Source organism: Alosa pseudoharengus, unplaced genomic scaffold (assembly GCF_046254945.1).
Source record: "Alosa pseudoharengus isolate Yale_2024_CS ecotype anadromous, Long Island Sound unplaced genomic scaffold, YU_APseudo_1.1 YU_APseudo_1.1_scf_9, whole genome shotgun sequence".
NCBI lineage: Eukaryota > Metazoa > Chordata > Actinopteri > Clupeiformes > Clupeidae > Alosa > Alosa pseudoharengus.
In genome coordinates this window covers 16,357,316-16,370,764 of record NW_027468881.1, presented here as the reverse complement: position 1 = coordinate 16,370,764, position 13,449 = coordinate 16,357,316, and the positions used below count along the sequence as shown (strand labels likewise).

The window sequence follows — 13,449 nt, the reverse complement described above, 5'->3', positions numbered from 1 at the left end:
ATGATTTCAACTCACCCGCTCCCTCCCTCCCCATGCTGTTTTTCTCCCCCTCTCTTTCTCCCTTCTTCTTCTTTCTCCCCCTCTCTTTCTCCCTTCTTCTTCTTTCTCCCCCTTACTTTCTCCCTTCTTCTCCCTCTTCCTTTTCTCTCTTCCAGATCTTGTGACCGTGCATGCGACTGGATGAAAGTGTGTGTGTGAACGAGTGCGGGAGCAAAAGAGCGAGCGAGTGAGTGAGAAATATACGGAGAGAGAGAGAGGGAGAGAGAGGGAGAAAGAGAGTGAGTGGGGGAGAGAGAGCGGGAGAGAGAGGGGGGAGAGAGAGAGAACGTGTGTGAGTGTGGCAGCCCTCCCACATGGCCTCCATGCAGGACGGGGTGAACTTCACTGCTCCTCCCTACGGCAAGGTCCTGCTGCTGGGGGCCATCGCAGCCGCCTCAGCCTTCGTCGTCACCATCCTCATCGTCGTTCTCTGTGTGGGATGCCAGAGGTGAGGAATAACCCCTCCCCCCCCCAACCCTCCAAACTCCCCCCACTACCCCCTCTCAGGACCTGGACAACATGTCATCGTCACCCCCCTCTCTCAAACCTTTGTTGGGGCCGTGGACCTGGCTCCTCCCCCACCCCTTTCCCCGACGTCTTCACTGTTCCTGTTCTTCAGTCCTTGTGTGGTCATTCTGTGTTCCGTGTATCTATCTGAACAAGCTGCCTTTATGGCATATTGTATTCTGAATGTATCATCCTCATACTGTTCTCTCATAGCGGAAAACAGGTTGAACTACATTCTCTCTTAATCACATGTGATCTATTTGTGAAGCAGGATGATTTAGAAGGAAGATTTTCTGTCCGGTAACAGTAAGTACCCTCCCTGCCCTGTGCAACAGGCCTGACCTCGGCTAATACCCGACTCCGCCGAGGGCCTTTCGTTGGCAAGCCTCATGTTTAAACCACTGCAGAGACAAAGAGACGGAAAAAAAAGGGCTTTGAGAAATCAAACTTGGCTTTGACACACTGCATTGTCATGGTGTCATTACACTATCTGAGGATTGATTTGGCCAGAGATGTTGTTCATCATTTACAGTAGGGAGAGTTAATCACAATGATAAACAATACTGGTGTCACGGTTAATGAGGTCCTGACAGACACCGATTTTTCAAGAGGGGAAAAACGCTACTCATCTCTCGTCTCCTTCCCCCTCTGTTGTATCTGTCTTTCCTCTATCTCTCCGTACATTTGTCTTTCCTCCCTCTTTCCCAAACTCTTCCTTTCTCCTCTCCAGCAATCAGAAACTCCACCAGAGACCTCATTTCAGTAGTCACAGTAGCTGCATTATTTCTGTTGTAATTGGAGGATTTTAAACCATTTGTTCTAGTATTAGTGAAGTGGTTTTTAGTGTTTTTTTCATCCACTATTTTTCGTGCTGTGATATTTAAAAAAAAATGTTCCTGTTATACTACAGTGCTGTAACTCAGCCTAATGCTCTGAAACTGACACCAAGCTTGGTAAGTTGAAAATTAGTCTTTCCTCTGGGGTGCACGTAACTGAAAGATGAAGTGAAGTTTCTCTCCTGATGTTGCCCATGCACAATCAGGGACAGCTTGGTTCTTGAAAACATAACGGTTGGGTTCACATAATAGTTCTGAATGAAAAATAAACTTCAAGAGAAGTTTTACAGAGCTCATTTGGTGCTAATTGGCAGAGGGTATTAACACAAGTAGTTTTCACGACTCTATCGTGGATTATTGGACTTTGTCAAATTACAGAGTTATTAAGGTATTTAATCATGTTGGCTGGGTGGTATTTTAACTGGCTGGCACTGGGAGACAGATGCTCTCTGGGGAATGTATGTAAGCACCACAACCATTTGACAAGCTGTTAAAATCACAAGAAAAGGGCGTCGTCGAGAATGGATGTCTCTCAAAGGGCAGGCAGACAGTGCAGGCAAAGATGCCTACCATCTTTGGTGTAGGCGCAGACAGACACCTCAGAGCTAAAGGAGAGATGTTAGCGCCGTGCCAGAAGACATCTGGTACTGTCTCCTACACCAAACATGTAGCTGCTGTCATGGGTCACTGAAGCCGCACCCGCTTACAACAAGGTATCCCGAGAGCAGAGCTGATGAAAGATCAAAGGCGCATAGGGTTTCTGTCTTGTTATGGGGGGATGAAATACGTTTTTTAGCATTTTGTCTTAAAGTCAAATCATCAAAGTAAGTGTTGTCACACATTCAGAGTCCAACACTCAGTCCCAGTCTCACGCTGTCGTTTCCAAGTTATCCTCTTGACATGTTCCTCTTTGTCTCTCAACATTTGTATGGGCATGCGGTCTGTGATTTTGTCCTAAAACAGTTAAAGTCTTTTTTGATATATAGAATAAAGAAATAAACCAACAAGTCAAACAAAGTAGTTGATTTAGCATGCCACTTTACAGGAAGGGCAAGACTCACAGTGGCTCCGGCGAGGGCGGAAAGCACCGGCTAATGGACATGGTGAGCACCAAAGATCACCGTCTCTCTCCATTCACCACCAACCCAACCTTTGTCAAGATGGCTACTCCTTTTCAGCATGGCTCTTCAAATATCTTTTGTGTATGGTGTAAATGAGTCTGTATTTGACATGTTTTAAAAAAAAAAGAATGTTCTCTTTCTGCTGTTTGTTCTCAGAGTATACTGAGACAGTCCAAGCTGCGGTCCATTAGCAAGTCTGACACAAAGCTGCACGAGATGAACAAACTGAACTGCAACGGAAAGAGTACGTACCTCTGAGTAGCCGCTGAGATCTGGTAATATGTGGTTTTTCATTAGAGCCTTGAATAGGATACCAGGGAGGGAATGTTTGACAGTGTATATAGCATTAAAATGATAATGATAATGTGTCTGATGCAGTACTACAAATTGCCTCGAATCTAACATAATTTAAATATATGTTCACGTCAAAGAGAATGTATTACAATACATTGTTTTATCTGACAGAAGGTCGATCTATAATGTTTAGCCATTCTTGCTACACCCATGAGCAAGGGGTCTCAAACTCAAATGAGCTGGGGGCCACTTCGGCCAACGTCATCTGATTGGAGGGCCACGTCAGTGTTAAAGAATAATACAAAAAAGAACGGAAAGAATTTCTGAAAATGCAATGTTTTTTTTCAAATACTACACAAAACTGCAAAGAGAAAGTGCAAATATGTTTATCTCTTTTTAGACACCTGTGCTAACAACCTTAGCTTATAATTAAAATAATGATAAAATAAATATTAATACAAATTAAAATGATAAAAAACAAAAAGCATAAAAACAGGTATGTGTGTGTTTCACTCCAAATAAAAACATTTTCTTCTCATAACTTATTTAAACCTGCATGGCAAACTTTAGGTTAAGAAAACAACACCATTGGATTTTGACATAAAAATTTCAAAAGGCTTGAAAGTGGTCTTTGTAAGGCTTTGTAAGGCTTGAAAGTCCTACTGTGAATCTTTGAGTATAAAAAAAGTTTATGAAGGGGGTAAATGTATCTAATTTGCCACTGGATGGCAAGCACCTCAAATTATGCACCTTTCAGTAAATACTGGATGTTGAACATATTTGAGCAGGTTTACAGGTTTTGTCATATTACCCACATAACAAATTAACAGGAAAACAGTAGGCCTAAGATGTAAACCAACAATAGTAAACTATTACTAGCCTATAACCACAAACCATTATTATAGGCCTACAAAAAAGTAGCCTGGTCAAATCGGTTCCTATTGTGGGTGACTTTGTTCTTCAGAGCCCTATTTTTACTACCCCTGCTGTCTGTACCACATCCATTACGGACACTATCATCACGATTACCACTGCCACCTCCAGCTATGTTGGGCAGAGGGTCAAAATAAGCATGGTAGGGCCTATGCTTAGTGGACACCGTCGTATACACGCAAAGACGCACCCCATTCACAGACGCACCGTGACTATCACTGTCAATAGACGATCGATCATAATCTCCAAAAGGCAGATATTCTCCTTTAGAATCAGAATCTAGGTGAATAACATAGCCTACCCAAGACTTTATCACACGTGAAAGTTTTTTCAACATTTGGTGTAGGTCTATTTCTGCTTCAGTTTGTGCAAAACTATGGCCTGCATCGCTTCCGCGTCATTACAAACAAATGCACGTCTTCGTGTTTCTCGCGTGTAATATTTCCTGAAAACTTTGTGCAGTGAATTTGGGCTTAAATCGAAGCTCTGGATGTCTAGCAACTGGTGGAGGAGAGTACAAATGGGATTTGTCACCGTACTTGGATCTATCGTCTATTTTAATCAGTGTTGTTGTCGCAATTAAAAATACCCTCAAGGGGCCCTAGCTGTGGCGCGGCTGGCTGGGGCACCTGCACTGTGCGCCGGCGACCCGGGTTCGGTTCCCGCCCCGTGGTCCTTTCCGGATCCCGCCCCGACCCTCTCTCCCACTCGCTTCCTGTCATTCTCTACTGTCCTGTCACATTAAAGGCATAAAAAAAATCCCAAAAATATACTTAAAAAAAAAAAAAACCCTCAAGGGCCGAATTACATTATTATTTTGACATTAGGCCGCAGGCCGGAATCAGGCATTTGGAGTTTGGAGTTTGAGACCCCTGCCCATAAGTGTCACCTGATATGTTCACCTCAGTTTGACCTCATGACTTGTGAGTAATGGTTCTCCTCTCGGATGGGCACTCTTCAGAGGCGTCCAAGAAGAACCGCCCGGCCAGCATGGACCTGCTGCTGCTTCCCAGCCGCCGCTCCAACTCGGACCGCCAGCTACCGCAGATCCCCCCAGGCACTGGTGAGGATGTAGAGCATACATACTCAGAGGTGGGCCGCCGCTCCTCTCCGACCCGTTGCCCTGATGACGCCCTCTATGCCATAGTAGGGGGCAGGGCAGGCGAGACCGACACGCCCGCACCTCCGGCGGTCCCGGCCAACACCCCTGCGCCCCCGGACCCGGACGGAGACGGCGTGGACGGAGGGATGCCCGACCCGGAGAACGTGCAGCAGGTGATGGGACCGCCGGAGACCGCCGAGTACGCCTGCATCCGGAAGGTGCGGAAGGTGGACAAGGCGGCGCAGAAGAGGGACAACGGGACGGAGACGGATGAGGGCCTCGTCCAGCAGAGGCACAGCAGCGGAGACGTGCGTCACGGGCCGCCCTCACACCCCGCACCACCCCCACCTCACCCACACAGCCAGAAGATGCCCCGCAAGAACATGGACGCCTTCAACCTGCCCACCTTCCCCAAGGTAAGACGCATGAGAGCTGACCATAAGTGTCTTTGTTGACATGCTGGTTATCCCGTACAGGCATAGCAGAGAGAACTGCTGGTTTGAGGTCTGATCCATGAGTTCATTTTGATCGTGTATTTACTTTTCCTGTTTTCAATAACAATAAAAGTACCTGATTTAGTAGGTGGGATTTGTGTCAGAAAATCTGTTTTTGTGTGCTAGTACCATGTTTACACCAGGATGAAAAGCCAGGGAATTAGGCTTGATCACTGCATGGGTGAAATATCTGACTTTCGTTCTGCCTTGAATAAATAACTGGTGCTGTTTGTAAGTCAGTTTATGACTAATGCTCTCAATAACCATAAGAGGCTAAAAGTGATTAAGATCTACATTAGAGAGAATACAGGTGTGTAGCAAATTGAATCTCTTACTCTGTGCATATGATGAATGCAGTCCTTACTTAGCAGGGAAATGAGGCTAAACCCTCCCTTTAGATGCATACTGATACTGTCATGTAGAATTATCCTCATAGCAATCTCCATCTTCTGAGGTGACGCAATTTTCAGAAATACAGACCTCTCTCTCTTATCAAGAGCGGTGCAATCTGCAAGGAGCTGTCACTCAAACATGTGAGCCGGCATCCATAACGGCGAGGCTCTGGCTGTTGAAACATGCTAGATGTGTAGCAGCAGATGAAAGCCTGTGTGTGTGACGGCCTAATCTCCCCCATTTTGGAAACGCTGTGTTTAGCACGCCCCATTGCCTGGTCTGTGTCCCTCTGCATCTAAATGACTGGAATATGCAGAGCAAGGCAGCTTCCCCGCCTTTTGTTCTCTTTGATGTTAGCCAACGTGAACCGTGTGTATCCAAATATTCCTTTTAATTCCATACTCTTACATTTAGCGTGACAGTGGAGGGGAGCATAGACCCAATGAGATGGGATAGGTCATGTTGCCATAGTAATTACAATCCCTTCGAAGCTGAGAAATCTCATGTTGTCATTGTCATTCAACTGTATTTGCCATATGTGAGGCCTTTTTTTGTGGTTGTAGAAATATACAGTTTCTATTTTGTCACTTTTTAACGTTGACTGAAATAATGATCGAGTCTTTGCTTGTCTCTGTGTGTACATTGTCTTTCTGTGTGTCTTTATGTGAAATGGTTGTCCCTTGGCATTGACCCAAGCCGAGTGCATGTGTTTCTGTGTGTGTGTGTGTGTGTGTGTGTGTGTGTGTGTGTGTGTGTGTGTGTGTGTGTATGTTTTACCCTCTGTCTGTCTGTGGAGCCGTCTGATGTTATGACAGGCCTCCCCTCCCCATTCCCCCCGTCCCCTTAACCCCCAACCGCTCCCCATTCACCCATCTCGCCTCTGTTGGCCTAACTAATGAGAGCTGTCATTTTTACTACAGAGCGCAGGGGCCACGCCAGCCTCGCAAACCGACAATGAGCGCAAAAATCAGAGCGTTTCCTCATCACTCTTGTAAATGCGTTGCTTCACAGTTTCCTCTGAGCAGGATGTAACCGAACGCTGATGGGACCAGAAGTAAAATGTGGACACCACCAAAATGCTCGTTACTCATGTTCCTCCAGCTGGGAGTGTGTGTCTGTGATATGTATGTGTTTTTACTGAGTCCTTGTCTTTGTACACAGCTGTCACAGTGTAAGTCGTATCATTATATCCCTGTAAGTGCTGGTATTGTATCGTATGTGTGCGTTTGAAATGTATGTGTGTATGTATGTACTGTGTGTTTTCATGCCTTTATCTGTGATAAGCAGCCTTGTAAACATGCCTGAACAAATGTAATTGTCCCCCCTGATTCTCCACAGTCATGCTGATTATGTTCAAATATCAACATGAGAAGAGTCGTGTCATCAAAGACACTCTCTCATGTGCAAGCAGTTTGTTCTTGTGCTGGTAAGGATTGGAGGTGAGACATTCAGACGATGCCATTTGAAATGAAAGGAGAGCTGCCAGTTAGAGAAAAGAATCCAAAACCGATCTGTAATCATCTGTTGTCTCGGGTGGACAAGCTTGGCTTTAATTGACTGTGACCAGAAAAAAAGGTATCCCAACCTCAGTTTGGGGCTTTGATTGTAGGTCAGTAAGAGATTGAAAGACAGTAATCATCTTTATAGATGAAACGGATGACTGCTGGCAACTGGGACAGTAAGGCTCCTGAAGATGAGGTCCCTGTAAACCACTTTGAGCAGACAGAGCAAGTCGTGTCTGAGGTGATAGGGTCATACAACTCGGATCTCCGAAATAAATTCAATTGAGCACCTGTTATAATAGAACATGAGCAGATCACAGCACCACCTGTTATAGTTGTTACCTGTTACAGCATCAGAGATAGGCTAATAATAATATAACATCCAAAGTGTTGGTGAAAAATGTTTGGGCGCAGTGCACTGCCATGCAACTTCTCTGAAGTAAACTCAATTGTGAGAGCATTGCCTGATCATAACAGATCATGACCAGATCACAGAAGCAGAGATGGCTATAACATGGAAACTAAGGAGACCATTTATGTTGGAGGAGGAGTATATGTTACTGTTCTCTCTTGAGTGGTCCTCATATAAATCTGTATTTCAGTGTTTGTGCAGGAGATGTGTCCAATTCATATAAGATTCATAGGAGGCCATGGTGTGGAAAGAGCACATTGTACAGGTGTTGATTGTTTCCTCTGCCTGTGCTATTGGTCCATCAGGAAGCAGTGTTCATGGGTAATGGCGAGGAGTATATATGGAAGCCCCCAGATGATGAAGACTTCATGATCCAACACAAACAGATAGGACCAGGACCACTGGGCGAGAGTATACAGCCGTCAGTAGCTGGGGTGAGCTTGTGTGTGTGTGTGTGTGTGTGTGAGAGGGGGGGGGGGGGTATAGCTGAGTTCCTTTTAAACACTGAGTAATGCAGATGAATACAACATAAAGGACATGAAGTAACGCTTAAACGAAACACACATTTAGTAAGTATAATTGAAGCAATACCAAGGAATTCAGCATATTCACATAAATCCCAAATGGTGTTTTCAGTGGCTGTTGGTTTGTGAGGACCTTTACTTGTGAGCACCAGAGTTTATGTCCCCATAATTTTAGGGAACCTAAACTATGACTGTGCAAAAAAGTCCCCATCTGTGTGCTAGTACAAAACCTTCAATGTGTATTTGTTTCATGATCATGTGGGACTAACAGGACTGTGAAACCATTCTTTTGTTGGTCCTCAGATAGCAGACATGTACTCCAAAGTGTGCAAACCTAGCAAGAAGAAGAGAGCCATGCCTGGGTCCCCCCCGGGCAACACCGGCTACCGGACCTTGGGGCGTGGGGACAGGGATCGCGACCGCGACGGGGGCTTCAGTGTGGTGGTGAAGCCGCAAACGTGGGCCCCCCAGGAGGCCAAGGGGGCCAGAGCGCCCCCTGGCTCCATGGAGGACCATTGCTACGAGGCCATTGGCTCCGAAGAGTGTGACCCGGCCTACGAGGCCATAGAAGGGGGCGGCGCGGGTGCGGGGGCCGGGGCAGGCGCCTGGAAACGCGAGCGACCCCCGCCCTTGCCCAACGCCAGCGCCACACTCCGGCCAAAGAAGAAGAAGCCCCAGCAACCCCTGCAGCAGCCTCCGCCGCCTCCACCACAGCAGACTCCTAAACTGCAGCATCTGCCCGCCAAATCCCTCTTGCTGCCTGGGGAGAACCTGTACGAGAGCATTGGGGACCTGAAGCACAGCTCGGCCACCTCCAGCACCACCACCATCTTCACCTTCAACGATGGCATGGAGATGTACGTTACTGGCTTGTAGGAGTGTTTGTATGTGTGTGTGTGTGTGTCTGTGTGTGTGTGTGCGTGCGTGCGTGCGTGCGTGTGTGTGTGTATGTATGTCAGTGTGTTTGGGTGTGTGGAGCCACCGTACAGTACAATACAGCGCAGAACACATGTCTCTGCAATTCAAGTCACAGAGACATTAATGCATAACTACAGTACATACACACGACACATGCCCTGCCTCTCAACACTTCAAAAAAAAAAAAGACAAACAAAATAGAAAGAAAAAGAAGTGAGCTCCCACAGCACATTGCTCTTCACATAGTCTGTTTACATCCCTGTCTAGCTGATTCTCAAGCCCCCCCCACCCCCCACCCATAGCCTTAGTGCACTGTATGCAGAGTCTGAGAAGGAGGGTGGCATTCGCATCAGAGTGAATGTGGGCTGCGATGCTGTGCCACAACAGCGCATCCCATGCTATTGTTGATCACTTCTGCTAGCATGTCATATAAACTGCTACTCCTAACACTCGATGGTCCATCCGCTAAGTTTTAGTTTGGTGAACAGTGATGTTTCAGCACCCTGTGAGGTGATAACCAGATAATGGCAGTCAGAGGCTTTGGGTTTTTCTAAGTGGAAATTCTATTATTTCAGCACTCTGAGCCAATCAAATTAAACTAGTCTAAAAGGTTTCTATTGGATTTTCCCCCAAACAGTGATTGATATGTCTGCAATTGTGTCTATCTTGGAGAGCACAAAGCCTCTCCCTCCCACTCCTGATTTAAAAGAAAGACGTGAAACACTTGCACAGACACACACACACACACACACACACACTCACTCACTCCATTGTGATTTTCTCGTCATCAGCCCCTTGAGGTGGCAGGTGTCACTTTCAAGATTTGCCGAGAGGCTTCCAAAGTCAAAGTAAAATAATGAGCACAACGGTTGGATAGAAAGTTTACTGAGCAATGTCACCCTGTATCTAAACATAGTCTTTTTGCAGGGAGAATAAGTTGTTGAAATTATGAATCTCCACAGTATTTGTGCATGTGGGAGTAAGGCATTTGCTGTGAAATCTCAAAAGAGAACCTTCATTAATCAGTACATGACTACTGAGTTGCTGTTATTAAATAATGACTACTGAAGTGCTGTTATTAAATAATCAGTACTGTCTTTTCTGAGGGTCAAAGCTTTCTAAAAACGTTTGTACCCTATAAGCTATGATCACAGCTTTATTGGAACATTTGATGATGAAAAAAAAAATACACTGGATTATCTTCGTAGTGACAATGGTTGTTCCAAAAAAGAAAATTTGGAATTTTGAAAGTACAAAGAAAATGAAATTGCACAAGATTATTGGAGAATTCTTGCACCCTTATTCTAGTGTTAAGCACAACCCCTCCCTCCTTGTGTAACATTCTTGTTGGCACTTATTGTAGTTTGTCAAGAACATATGGTATCCCATTTAAAACATTTGAATTGAATTGAATTAAATTAGAGTAAAGACAATGCTATAGTTAACAAATGCTCAGGGACAGAGTAATACTAAACGATGGAGAATCCTAATTGCACACAAAGTTTAATCTCCTCCAATTAAAAGAAATGAAGTGTTAATAGCTGTATTAATCAATCATGACCCTGGGTGGAAAATGGGACTATATTTTTGCTCTCATGTGTGTTTTTTTTCCCGTTGGTTGTGTTACACATGACATTGATTGACTGTTGGTGAGTGAGCCACCACTGCCATAAAAGTACAGTTCAGTCCTGTAAGTGTTTTACTTTGTCTATGCTGTTTATGCACTTTGCCTGATGAAAAAGAGCATGCATTAAAAAAAGAAAAGCAAACAAAAACTAACAAACTTTTAAAAAAGTGAACAAAAAAAGCACTGTTCTTATGGTACCTGAGAATGGGTTATTTATTGCTGTTGTTGGTTGATTCTTTTTTTATTTAAATGTCTTTTTTATTTTGTTGGAGACAGCACAATGTCATTGTGGACCCAGTACTGATATTAAGTGGCATACAAAGGACAAGTTTGAGTCTTGTCTGTCTGGTTGTAAGGCATGGTTGGTCTTTGTCCATTGGCAGTGTTGGTCTGCAGTGTGGTCCACTTGAGATCTCAGAGCAGGACTACTTCTTGGATCACAATCATATCTAAAAAAAAAACTCATAACTCTGACCAGGAAATGCTTTAGCAATTGTCTGGTTTATAATGGAAGACAGAAGCATCATGACTTCCTCCTTCAGTGACTCGGTACCTTAAAACTTGTGAAGTACCCCTGTATAAAATGCTACAAAAATTGCTGAGTGACAGTTTATATATTTCCTGGAGGTCATGAACCTTCATCTTCCAATCTGTATGCAAAGGTGCAAAGGTTCTCATGAACAGTGTTACAGTCCTTATGCTATTGAAATGACACTTAAGTATTTCTGTGTGTCCTGGAAAAAAAAAGTGAATCACTGAATATATATATAAAGCATAGCAACTGGACAAACCTAACTGGACTTAAAAGTACAACAGTGAACTTGGCTAGACCAAATATACACACAAAACTGCATATTTGAGCCCAGTACATGGCAGTTATCATATATGTTAATGCAATGTTGTATATATGTTATAAAAGAGAAAGAAGAAACTACTATCCTAGGTGTTTTTGAAAATATACATTTATTTTTGTTTGTGTTCTTTGGAATGACTTTTGGTGACAAAATTGCAAAATTGCTTTCTCTGTGAGTTGTATTGAGTTTATTTTTTATGTTTTTGTTTTCATTTGATCTTCCCTCTCTCCATTCCCGCTATAATGTGTACTTTGAAGGCAAACTGAGTCAAGTGTGGCAGCTACTGTCATGTGTTTGCAAATCAAACAACAGGGTTGTGTGTACTCAAACCGTGTAATTAAGTGCTAACGTGCAAAAGATTGTAATGTTTTTATATCAAAATTACTATTCATAAAAATGTCGGGTCAAGTTTATACTTTTGTAATAAAGTAGCACTCAAAAAGCACTTCATGTACTCATATGCAGGGTTTTTGATGGGCTTATTCACAAGTTCACTACTGCGGTCTCTGTAAAAAGGGCTCATTTGAGCAGAGGCACTAATCTAAGCCAAGTGAGGATACTATTCGGTTTTCCTCTGAATACATTTGTTTATCCAACCGTGTCAATAGGATCATCTGGAAATGTTGGCATAGCCTAACTAGCTTCCCCTTCCACAGACAGAAATTTGTAAATGCGTCATAGCCACTTCATAACCATCTTCCTAAATGGCATGTGTGTGTGTAATGGGGGTGGGGCTTTGTCATGTATTTCTCAATTATCAGACATCCAAAGCCTGAATAGTTTCTTGCTTTTCTGTCATGCAGTTCCCAGCCAGGGCTAGTTGGGGGCAATAATGGGCATGCAGGACAGTGGAAATTATATTTCATTCTGCTGACAGTGTAGGCTACTTCTGATCCATTGCAGGGTAACACTATTACTTAATCTTAAACCCTTTAGATCCTCCAGATGCAGGTATTTAACAATTTAATTCAACACCAAAAGTACCGCTCATGAATGTCATGATGCAGTTTTAGTGGCGACACTGTTGCCATGACAACTCTTACATTCATCTAAAATATAGAGTTCCTCCCATACTCCTGAAGCCACTTCACTCCTTATTATTTTAGATAAGAAACCGCCCAGGCAGTGAATGGAATTCTACTGCATGTTGCTGCTTATGTTCTTATCCTCTATTGTGATGTGATGCGAAGTGTGTGTGTGTGTGTGTGTGTGTGTGTGTGTGTGTGTGTGTGTGTGTGTGTGCGCATGTGTTGTCGGAATGAGGCCTGTGTCTGACTTGGTTAAGGAAAAAAAATAGGTCATCCTTAAAACAAAAAGCGTGCAGTCAACATAGCAACCGTCAGCTGAATTTTTATTGGTGGGCTTGTCTCCATAGTAACGGGTTAACCTTGAGGCTGCAGTCACATGGTCGTCGACCCGCTTGCTGTCTAGGAGAATCCAGCATGCATGATAGGTTCAATCACCAAGATGTCAACATGGTTAGGACCATTGGGGAGACGGGGGAAACTGTCGGGGGATGCGTCCCTAAAACATTTATACACAGCTCAGGCAGATGTAGAAGCACAGGCATGGCCACGTTTGAGGTGTGGCCTTGAAACCAGTCATTCAGTGTCAACAGCATTCCCACTTGCCAGACACGACACAACAGTACTCTTGGTGTGCTGTCTTAGAATGCGGTCTTTAGCAATAATGGCAGGCCATTGTCCTCAATGAGAATTATATTTGTTAAGTACACATTTTACATTCTCTTAAAAAAAAAAAATGGAACATGGAAAATGGCTTTTTAATTGTCTTCTGAGCATACGCTACAGACATATGGCAAGAGCTGCCTGTTAAATTCATAATTAGTTGGTGCCATAGCAACAGGGAGATACATTGTCTGGTCTGTGATGT

General features: G+C 44.1%; 1 protein-coding gene across 1 annotated transcript; it reads left to right on the top strand.

The window, feature by feature from the left end:
• The first annotated feature begins 353 nt into the window (after positions 1-353).
• Positions 354-9,033, top strand: LOC143114555 (uncharacterized). Its single transcript, XM_076276221.1, has 6 exons — positions 354-487; positions 2,428-2,485; positions 2,660-2,693; positions 4,692-5,248; positions 7,939-8,067; positions 8,461-9,033. The coding sequence occupies exons 1-6, from the start codon at positions 354-356 to the stop codon at positions 9,031-9,033; spliced, it is 1,485 nt and encodes a 494-aa protein (XP_076132336.1).
• Positions 9,034-13,449: the final 4,416 nt, after the last annotated feature.

What these genes read in the sequence shown, in the direction of transcription:
- LOC143114555 (XM_076276221.1), top strand. Translation starts at nt 354, where the DNA reads ATGGCCTCCATGCAGGACGGGGTGAACTTCACTGCTCCTCCCTACGGC. An exon ending in CTCTGTGTGGGATGCCAGAG is followed by an intron (nt 488 to 2,427) that starts GTGAGGAATAAC and finishes GCCACTTTACAG; the next exon opens with GAAGGGCAAGACTCACAGTG. An exon ending in AGCACCGGCTAATGGACATG is followed by an intron (nt 2,486 to 2,659) that starts GTGAGCACCAAA and finishes GTTTGTTCTCAG; the next exon opens with AGTATACTGAGACAGTCCAA.